Source organism: Podarcis tiliguerta (assembly GCF_965153285.1).
Source record: "Podarcis tiliguerta genome assembly, chromosome: 2".
NCBI lineage: Eukaryota > Metazoa > Chordata > Lepidosauria > Squamata > Lacertidae > Podarcis > Podarcis tiliguerta.
In genome coordinates this window covers 30,168,037-30,179,159 of record NC_139535.1, presented here as the reverse complement: position 1 = coordinate 30,179,159, position 11,123 = coordinate 30,168,037, and the positions used below count along the sequence as shown (strand labels likewise).

The following is an 11,123-nucleotide window of genomic DNA, read 5'->3' as shown; positions in this document are numbered from 1 at the left end:
TCCCAGAAACGACATTTCCCAGTTTCATGTATTGCTGAATCTAATATCCTGCCATTCTGTGACAGTGTCACAGAATGATCCCCTCCAATTCCACTGAAAATATGCACTCAGGGCTCCACTGTCACGACCTCCCGGTCCACAAAGAAAAACCCACAACTCTGTAGAACGGAGAACACGAGAACCAAACAAAACTGAAAAAAGACATGCCAGAAGCCAGATAATTCTGCAATAAGAAGGAAAGGCAGCTTGCAGAGAGAGGGAGAGACAAGAGTATGGTATGCCACAAATCCATTGCATAAACACCCCACAGCTCCCCTGGACGTCATAAGACCAGATGCCGCCCCAAGAGCATCTCAGAACACAGTCCCACAACAACTCGAGCAAACAGATGAACGCGCACAACTGTGCAAACAGATTCCCATAGCGCTATAACTAAGACCGCACAACCCCCTCCTTTTTCATATCGCCAGCATGCCTTCGCAGAGATGATTGTGCTCACGAATAAACAGCATTCTTAGCTGCGCTGGACAAAAAAGCGCGCGCGCACACACATGAAATTGAGCCAAAACAGGGGGGGGGGAGAGAGAGGGCGAGTGCAGGAGGGGTTGGGAAAGGCTGCGTGAAGGAGGGGCGGAAGGAGAAGGGGTGGGATGGGGGGAAAGTGGGAGAAGGCAGTCCTGCGCTTTCACTAGAATCAATGCGGTAAAGGATTCCTCCCCAGCATTTTCGAGGAAGTCTGAGGCAATTAGTTCAGTCAGTAGACAGCCTGCAGCCAGCCAGTCTAGGCTGCTCCCAAGGACTAGCGGAGGAACCAAGAAAGGAGAGCGGCTGCAGTAATTCCCTAGGATCTCTGCAGTTTGGGGACTTCGAAAGAGAGAGAGACAGTTTGGGGGAGGCTGTGTGGTTTGCGGGTGGGCGATTTGAAATTTTGGAGGGAGGGGGAAGATAGTATTGCAACTCCCCCCCCCCCGCCACCTCTTTCCCCAAGAGGAGTTTTTGAGCGAGCGCTTGCTTGTGCGCGCGCGTTTTCCTTGGGGGTTTCCGCTTGTTTGCTTGTTCCATATTTTTTTTCCCCCGTCGGTGGAGCGATGGGCTTCGAGCTGGACCGCTTCAGCGGCGAGGTGGACCCGGACCTGAAGTGCAACCTGTGCAACAAAGTGCTGGAGGACCCTCTGACCACCCCTTGCGGCCACGTGTTCTGCGCCGGCTGCGTGCTGCCGTGGGTGGTGCAGCAAGGCAGCTGCCCGGTGAAGTGCCGCCGCATGTCGGCCAAGGAGCTCAACCACGTCCTGCCCTTGAAGAGCCTCATCCTCAAGCTGGACATCAAGTGCGCCAACCGGGCGCGCGGCTGCGGCGCCGTGGTCAAGCTGCAGCACCTGGCCGAGCACGCCGAGGCGTGCGGCTACTCGGCGGCCCGCTGCCGCCACCGGGGCTGCGCCGAGGTGCTCAACGCGCGCGACGTGGAGGCGCACATGCGCGAGGCCTGCGCAGCCCGCCCGGCCGGCTCCTGCGAGCGCGGCTGCGGCTTGGCGCTCACGCACGGCGAGCGCCAGGCCGGCTCGCACTGCTGCCTGCAGGCGCTCAAGGCGCACGGCGCCGCCCTGCAGGCGCAGCTGGCCGGCCTGGAGAAGGAGCTCAAGAAGGAGGCGCTGCGCGCCGGCAAGCGGGAAAAGGCGCTCCTGGCGCAGCTCTCGGCCGCCCAGCTCGAGCTCCAGGTGACGGCGCTGCGCTACCAGAAGAAGTTCACCGAGTACAGCGCCCGGCTCGACTCCCTCAGCCGCAGCCTCGCCGCCTCGACGCCCAACAAGGTGAATCCGCACGCAGGCCCGCCTTGGCCTCAGCATCGCCCTAACTGCCTGCCTGCTCCCCACCCCCCGCCAGCCACTCGCCCTCCATCCTCTCTCAGGCGCAGCAAAGAATCCCGCGGCATCCTGAACAGGCTGCGCCGGTTTCTTTGGGGCAAACCTCCCCCTGCGCTTCGGTGGCTGAAGCGCCCTCTCGCGCCTCTGAGGAAGCAAGTGGCCCAGGCAGGCTCCCCTCTCTCGCACGCACCCCGGATGGGACAGCTGCATGTTCCTGCATTGCAGGGAGTTGGACTGGGTGATTCTCAGGGTCCCTTACGTTAGTCTGGAAATGAGCTGGGATAGTCGTGGCTTCCAGCTCCGCGTTGGGCAAAAAAGATGATTGCGTCTGGGTCTGGGGGGGGGGGGATTGGGCTAGATGACCCCCTTTGGTCCCTTCCAACCCAGTCAAAACTTTGGCATCCCACAGAGGGGCAAAACACAGAAGGGTAAATTACCAGCAACAATAATTAGGGGTCTTGTGACATCTTGATTTTATGTTTTAAGTTGCCACAACCCCCCTGGTTGCTGTTGTTGTTGGTAGTCATCCTTCTGCCCCCCCCCCATTGCCACAGTTTTTGGGTCACAGGACCCAGCGTTTGCGCAGTAATGCAAGGAATCATGCTTCTAGTTTTGACCCTTTTCAATAATTCCATAAACAGAATGCTGCAGGGTGCCTTTGCATCCTCCCTTCTTTACACCTCCCATATTCAGACCCCTGGTAAGGCAGTTCCAGGACCCCTACGGGATCTCTGAGAATGTGTCATTCATCACATTCAGGCGAAAGCTAGAGATTTGGCACTGATGTTTTAGTGAGAGTAAATACCCCTTTCGAACAAGCACAACAAAAGGAGAAGCAGCTCCCGGTCCCAAGTGCCAGACTTTTGGCATCCTGTGGTGAAAGTTGTGTTTGTGTGTGTGTGTGTGTGTGTAGATAGGTTCCGGGCAGACAGAAGGTAGGGGAGGAGACAGGATTTTTGTTGTTTATTTTCTTCTCTTTTCCTCATTAGTAAGGCTTGGGAGTCTGCTAAGTGGTCAAATCTGTCCCCCGCTTTCCCCTTTGAAATCTATTTTTTTGCCTGCCTGCCCTCCCCCCATCTCCACCTCCCTCTCTCTCCCTTTGCTTACAGACATGTCTGTCAGCTGCAGCTTCAGCCAGCTGGAAGGCTCAACATGAAGGGCAAATATTTACAGCTAAGCTGCTCACCACTAACTTGGGAGAAACAGGACCTGCCTAGGAAAGGAGGGCTACAGAGAGAGGAGGGGGAAGGAGAGTACTATCAAAACATAAGAGAACTTATACCAAGTTCCCATGTTCACTGTGCTACATTTTAAAAATGAAACAGAATTCTTCTCATAACTGTGACAACTGGCCTCTTGGGCAGTCTTTCAGGTGCTACTTGCGGGGTTTGTTTACTGCAACATCCTTGTGTGTTTAAACACTTTAGTATTTCCTCTCAAACATGGATGAGTGCTGTTTTTCCCCCTGGAAAGTGTTTTCATACTTTTCCAACACACTCTTCCCACTCATGGCTACATTTGATAGATTTAGTGTTTGAGTCTTGTTTGCATGTTTTGGTCAGAGAGAAAGAAAAACATTAGAAGTTGTAAATTGGGAGGCACAGAAAATAAGTCTGTTGAGGAAATCCAGGTCACAGTTTCTTTTCCACTCTCCCCCGCCCCTTAAAAGGGGACTGTTATGAACCCCAAATGGGTGTGTTTTTTCCCCTGAATTCAACGTTGATTTTGAATCTCTGTTAGTAACCAGGATCATAGAATAAGGACGCTCCGCTCCCTAACCTGAAAGCTTGCTAAATAACATATTATTTCTAGAAGAGGCTTAGCTTGAGCATAAGGTCGCTAGGATCAGCCATTACAGAATATACACAGAATTTAAAATCTTTAAAACTTGCTCTGATTTCCCAGAATAATAGAGCTCAATGACAGTGTACTTGCAGGATAGATGCAGCACTATTCAGACTGATAGTTCTCCCACCTTTTCTTAAAAAAATAAATAAATCTCTACAGAGTTTAGAGAATGGGGTTTTTGCACCTTTCATGGGCATCTTATGGACAGCAGTTCTTTCAGTTAGAAAGTGTTTTCTGGTGTCCAACTTAAATCTCTTCTGTCTCACCTTCAGGAAGGGTGGAATTGGCTATCCACATCCATAGAAACAACCTGGGATAGCTCAGTTGGTAGAGCATGAGACTCTTTTAAGTTCATGGTCATGGGTTTGAGCCTGATGTTGGGCAAAAGATTCCTGCATTGCAGGGGGATTGGACCAGATGACCCTCATGGCCCTTTACAACTCTTCCATGATTATTATTAGCTTCTAAGACCTATGCAGATGTTCCAAAACCAACTGCAATCATTGTATGGGGAAGGGAGTAGGATTGCCCCCCCCCCAACTTCCCCTGTCCCCAACCCCGAGCGTATTGATTACCCCTTGAGTGCAAGCCTACAAGTTGTATGTTCATATCTGTAGAAGTCTTCCTGTCAATCAGTATGTTCCTCCTGCCCTTTGTTCACATTGCTGGCCCTTATCCTATTATGCCTGTGATGCTGATATGTAACATCACTTCTACAACCTGAGCTGGCCTTTTCTACATATTGTTGCGTTGCTGACTTCACCATCGTTCAAAGCAGATCCTGAAACGGTTCTCCGTTTATGAGATCCTGCTGTTTGGGTGACAGTGCCAAAGTGTTGATAGTTCCTTCTTCTAGTGCTGAGGTCTGAGCTCAGCCCCTAGCACTGGTGCATGAATATTCATTGTTTATCCATCTGCTAGTGGCTATCTTGCAGAGGTGGTATGTCCCTGCCCTTACCCCCTGTGTTACAGCAACCCTTTCAAATGTCTTCCTCGTTTGGTTGGAATAAGACTGTGTTTTATTTACATTGGTGCACACCATCACTGTAGATAAAGTTGACTCACAGTGGGGTGCTGATTTCCACTGGGTTCCTGCTAGGATGCCCCTTCCTGATGTGAAACCTGTGTCTGGATACCCATGAGAGAGTGTGAAATGCACACAGCTTCCTTAATTTCCCTGTGCCCTAAGCACTTGAAATTTTTCAAGCCTGATTCTGCAATTCACAGTTGCTAAGGAAGCAAGCTGTGTGCATCTCATAGTATGTTTTTGTGAGTGTCCAGACATGGAGTGATCTCATCACTGGAATATGTAATGTCTGAATCAACTTTTGGTCTTTTTAACTGTTCTGTGGCATTATTAGATTACTCAACTGGGTGTTTTAGTTGCTATTAAAAAAAAAAAGCACATAGCCCCCCAGATAGTGTCTACAGTATGCAGTGCAATGTTTTCATCAGATTTATGGACACAGCTGGTTAACATGACTGTTTGTTTTCAGGCTGTCCACAAAAAGGCTGTTATGCACTTTTCAGAAAAAGGCAGCGTGTAATCTGCAGAAAGCCAAAAGGTGTCATGTCACCACAAAACTGTGGTGTAGTGCTCAATCAATTACATGTCTTTCACAGCCATTCGGGCAACTTTCCAAGATTAACAGTTTCAGTCAGAAGAAGTGCAATTAGAAAATATACATCTTTGTGCGCTGGAGAATTGTGAAGGAAGACCAGCACGGGGATTGTCCTGCCACATGGCTCGCTTTGCTGGCGTGTGTATGGGGAGGGAATGGCTTGCTTCCAGTATTTTGATCCCTGGATTATTTAATCAGACAGCGATGTCAACATAGTTGTGTGCTGCAAAGGGCAAAGGATATAAGCAAGTGGCCAGGCATGCACACTGGGCTCAGGGATTTTGTAGATTCCAAAATATTCAGGCTAGCTGTAGCACCTAATATAAAACAGTGTCATTCAATAGATTCAACCGCTATGGTCTTGTGACATCAAAACCCAACTTGGGAATGCTGCAATTTGTATTGGGAGAATTTTGCGAACATCTTAATGTCCTTAGGTTCTTATCTCTAATCATATGCCTAAATCCTACAGATGATTTGGAGCTTCCACTTCCAGCAACTGTGGTTTCCTGCCCAAGACAAGCAAGACAAGACCATTTTACTGCTGCTTTGAAAACCTTTATACCAAATAGTTAGTTCAAGGCTTACTGAAAAGAGGCACATCTATAGTGCCATGCAATCGTGCTTTCTCGCTTTGTCTAAGACCAACAACTTGTACATTCTGCCATTTAATATCTAGCAGTGAGAAATATTAGTACAATACATGGCTGCCCTGGCATGATTGGCGGTTCCAGTGCCCTGCTATATGCTAAGCCGTTGTGCTGGTACTGCAGTCATGTTGCTCCGTCTTGGGCACAGCATGACTTCTAGGGTTGAGCCACTTTGTTATTTCAGCTTTTAGTCTGTGTTAACGGTTTCTGGTACCATGTTCTCGTGTCCCTTTCTTTTATTATCTAGAAGTATTTCTGCCTGTGCCGTCAGTGCAATAAGAAACCCTCGCAAATTGAATTTTAGGGAGATGGTAGAATCAATGATATGAGGTACTTGGAGGAGGGAGTGCTAAGTGGACTTGACACGTGATGTGACGAGTGAATTTTAAGGAACAACAAAATCTAGAGGGTTCTTTGATTCATATATCTTTCAGGCACAACATCTAGCCAGGGGAAAAGTCTGATAGCTGAGGTGTTCCAAACTATTCTAAGTCTGCAATTCAATGACATGGAAGCAGTCTCCATTTAACTCAGTGGAGGTTCCTTCAGCATTGCATTCTAAGGGCAGTATACTTATATAATTCTCTTCTTCTCTTCATAGTTTACCTGATGATCCCAACCATTTAATTGGAAGCAGAACTTTCCCACTTTCTGTGTACAGTGGGCCCTCTGGACACAAACTTAATTCATTCCGAGGGTCCGTCCACAACCTGAAAAGTCTGTATCCAGAGGTGCTGCTTCTGCGCACGCACGCGGTGTGATAGAGCGCTTCTGCGCATGCGTGTGTGGTGAAACCCGGAAGTATAAACTTCCGGGTTTGCCGCACTAGCAAGCTGAAGTTTACGTATCTGGAAGGATACGTAAGCAGAGGTACAACTGTACTTAAATGGTGCTTCCCCTGCCCCTCCCACTTCCTAAACAGCTATTACTTGCAACTGGTAAATTACCCAGAAACCTTCTGTGACTCAGTGGTGAAACTGAACCTATTGTTTGAGAATCAGTTTGCTAACCTATTCTAATGGGATTGGCTGAGAAATGAGCAAAGTTACGTTTATACTCAAGAAGTAAGAACACTCCCAGTGTTCAGAATCAAATGTAGAAGGTAGCTTCCTAGCTCCAAAATATTCAGCTGGGATCTGAAGCAATTTCCAGAATTATGTTTAAGAGCTTGACTCAGCTGTGGGTAAGCAGCATGCCAGAACGATCAGATTTTTTTGTAGAATCAGATGATCTGAGCTGGGTGGGGTTAAGCATGACCATTTGCAATAAAATGCTTTAAAATAATAATAATAATTTAGAGTGACAGTGGTAAGTTGTAAAGGAGGCGACTTTTTTAAGAGCTGTTATTTAAAATGGCATTGAGATCAAGATGTGAATTTCAAAAGGGCTGTTGGAGCAACAAGTTGTTAGTCCCTTGTGTCGTGGTGCTTCAGAAGCACATCTGCTAGAATTATCACCCAGTTTCCTCCCTTGAATTACTGTGCTAAAATGCAAACAGCGGATCAGCTATGGATGTGCATGGCAAGCTAGCAGAAATCTTTTTAAATGCTTAGGAAGTTTGTTTGTTTTTAACTGCCAAATATTGTGATGATTTTTATTTTTATTTTTTAAACCAGCTGGTTGATGCATTGCAGAGCTTTCTGTTTCTCACTCGTCCCCACCATTCTTCTTTTGCTGAGAAACAATCCAAATCAAGAATAGTAATGGAAACCTTTTTCTTCAAACTTTAATTACAGCTACCATCCTGAGTGCAGTCACAGGGTTTTGTGACAATAACATTCTTATGTTTCCATTTCTGAACTTATTAGACCTTAAAAGTGGCCTCGCAGGACTGGAAGTTTTTGCCTTGAAATATTATCTGCCGTCTGGGCCAGGGGGTTTCCGGGAAAACAGTTTCACCTCTTATTCCACTGCTCTCCTTTTAGAAGACTTGAGCATGCTAGAAAGCCAGTTAAAGGCAACAAGAGAAAAGAAAAGAGCCGGGTATTTCTTGAGGCCGATTTTTGATGCACAATCCTGTATATGCCCACTCAGAAGTCTTAAGTCTCATTTAGTTCAACTGGGCTTACTACAAGGTACAGTAAACTTGAAACCTATGTGGGGTTGTGTTCCAGGGATAGAGCACAAAGCCCAAATCTTGTATAGTCCAAACTCATTGGATGCAATGGTGGTTGGGATTGCCAAAATCTTATTTCCTGGATGCCTGACCCCTTTCTATTTTGTAAAAAAAAATAGTGTGTAAAGTGTGTAAAGCTGAATGTGCACAAGTTAAAAGTGCATAAGTTGTGGGTCTACTGTCAATGGCTACAGGATTTCAGCTTCAGTGTTACAACTGAGACACAAATCAATCTGTTATGGGGGAAGGAATATGATTGAAATAAGTGAGACTTGCTTCTAAGTAAATAGGATTTGGGGGTAAGAATACGCTGTGCCTTGCTCTACCACTAAACAACATTATGGTCCCAAGTATAAACTGCTGTGCAGTTTTACAAGTTAATTTGGATCTCTAGATTTCTGTAATTTATACCAGCTGATACTAGCTCTGGGCTTTTTTCTTTCATAGGAGTGACAGGAAAATATATGATGGCTTGAGCAACTCAGCAGAATGTTTCTCAATGTTAATATAGTTTGACTGACAGCTTCACACTGAAATGCCAAAACGGTGGAGGGGGTGGGGAGCCAAGCTTAAAACATCTGCATTGCGTTATTAGGCAACAATTGTAATTTATGCCATTAATTGGATATGGAAACCAGACATGTTAAATAACTTCCTCAAATTTGTGTGTTTGTTTATAACATTTTCATCTTTATAGAATCATAGAATTGTGGATTCTGAAGGGACCATGAGGGTCATCTAGATCAATCTCCTGCAATGCCAAAACATTTTGCCCAATGTAGGGCTCAAACCCACAACCCTTAGATTAAGAGCCTCATGCACTGCCAATGTGAGCTATGGTGTTTGGGATGATGCAAGGTGGTGCTGTGTGTAAAACCTCATTGCCTAGGACTTGCCGATCGTATGGTCGGCGGTTCAAATCCCCGCGGCGGGGTGAGCTCCTGTCTTTCGGTCCCAGCTCCTGCGCACCTAGCAGTTCGAAAGCACCCCTAAGTGCAAGTAGATAAATAGGTAGCGCTTTATAGCGGGAAGGTAAACGGCGTTTCCGTGTGCTGCGCTGGTGCTGGCTCGCCAGAGCAGCTTCGTCACGCTGGCCACGTGACCCGGAAGTGTCTCCGGACAGCGCTGGCCCCCGGCCTCTTAAGTGAGATGGGTGCACAACCCTAGAGTCGGACACGACTGGCCCGTATGGGCAGGGGTACCTTTACCTTTTTACCTTTAAGGTTCATGTGGCTGCCTTTTTCCTGTTTGTTTTTTTTTTCCTAGCAGGGAGGTTGCAGAGGCTGCTAATGTTCGCCTGATTATCATCACCCCAGATTAAATTTTAAGATGGCTCAGACTGAAAATTTAAATAATCAAATTAAATATTTTGAATGGCTTTCAATCATAATTCTTCATTAATAATAATAATAATAATACAGTGGTGCTTTACACCACTATATTCATAATACTTTACAAAGAACAGATATGGTTGGCTCCTGTGAGACAGCATTTTAAAAAATTAAGACCTTTACAAGTTGTAATATTTATGTTAAAAATGCACAGTGCTTTAGTCCAAAACAATGTTTAACTCATGGTGAGATTGGAAATGGCTAAGTTGTGAAGGTTCATGGTTGCCACAATCAACCAGGCAGTTATCTGGGTGTGTGATTGTCCATATCAAATGTTAAAGATATCCACTTGGCATCATCTGTACATAATAATAGTGTTGGTGGGGAGACAGCCCATTGAGAACTGAGCGTTCATAATGATAATTGAGTATCAGCTGCAAAAGAATAAAGGAAAACTGGGTTGAGCGGAGTGAATTAGCTTTCTTATAGTAGAAGTATAATCACTTACCGTAAATTTCGCTCCATAACACGCAGTTTTTTCCTCCTAGAAAGTAAGGGGAAATGTCTGTGCGTGTTATGGAGCGAATGCCTACAGATGGCGGGGGAATCTGCAGCAGTCGTGAGCAGTCAGTGGCTCGCTTTGAAACAGCAAAGCGGGTGTAAGCGGCTCCTGTCAGCTAGCGGAGCCGGGGAGGAGGGAGAGAAGCAGAGCGGGAGTTGGCCTGTCACTGCCTGTAGTTTTTTGCTGTCCGATTTTGGATTAGCCACTGTAGGGGCTGTGTGTGTATGTGTGCTTGAGCTATCGTTCTCCTCCTCCTGCTTCCCCTTCACTCTCCCTGCACCCTACAACTTTAGAATTGACACTGGGGGGGGGCTCTTTCTCCTTCTCTTGCTTCCCGTTCACTTCCCCAGCGCCCCTGCGACTTCCAGCGCCCTGCGTCTTTAGGGCCAATTCTCTCTCTCTCTCTCTGTGTGTGTTTTGACCTCACTGCGCTTGTTGGGGGAGAGTGTTGGCCGCAATTTTTCTTGATTTGTCTCAGAGTGGTTACTATCGTGGTTTCCTTGCCAGGGAGGAGGGAGAGAAGCAGAGCCTGCTTGTTTTAAAGGAGCAAAGCCGGAGAGGAGCCTCTCCTGCATTATTAGCAGCATCCTTCTCCAACCCCCCCCACGCGTGCTCCTTGTCCCTTGAGTGCTTTTCCTTCCCTCCCCACTTAAAACGTGGTTACAAAGCACAGATCCACATGGATCCTCAGGATTTTCTCACTGGGTCACCCCAAATTCACCATCAGATCACATAGCATGTCCATGGCTGCAGCCTGCACCAAAAAACACGCACACCCACTGTTTCATGGGGCCGCAATGGTGCAAAAACATGGTTACAAAGCATGGATCCACATGGATCCTCAGGATTTTTGCATTGGACTACCCCAAACTCACCGTCAGATCACATGTCTGTGGCCACAGCATGAACCACAAAAAACATACACCCACTGTTTCATTTAGAATATTTTTGTTTTTGTTTTCCTCCTCTAAAAACTACGTGCGTGTTATGGTCAGGTGCGTGTTATAGAGCGAAAAATACAGTAGTTTAAAACAAAACATGCATTCTCTCTTTGGTATGCAGCAATGATTGGCTTTACTTCTTTATTGTTTTCATTAAATCCCACTATAGGGGCAAAAGCACCCAGGCAATC

At 46.8% G+C, this 11,123-nt stretch overlaps 1 protein-coding gene across 2 annotated transcripts in view; it reads left to right on the top strand.

Annotated features, from left to right (window-relative positions):
* The first annotated feature begins 627 nt into the window (after nucleotides 1-627).
* PDZRN3 (PDZ domain containing ring finger 3) overlaps nucleotides 628-11,123 on the top strand; it is a 171,122-nt gene continuing 160,626 nt past the window's right edge. Inside the window, exon 1 of one of the 2 annotated variants that reach the window (XM_083424777.1) lies at nucleotides 628-1,808. In XM_083424777.1, coding sequence (XP_083280903.1) covers nucleotides 1,089-1,808 — 720 coding nt within the window. In that variant the 5' untranslated portion in view covers nucleotides 628-1,088. The remainder of the gene's footprint in view (nucleotides 1,809-11,123) is intronic. The other variant, XM_083424778.1, reaches the window with a different exon arrangement.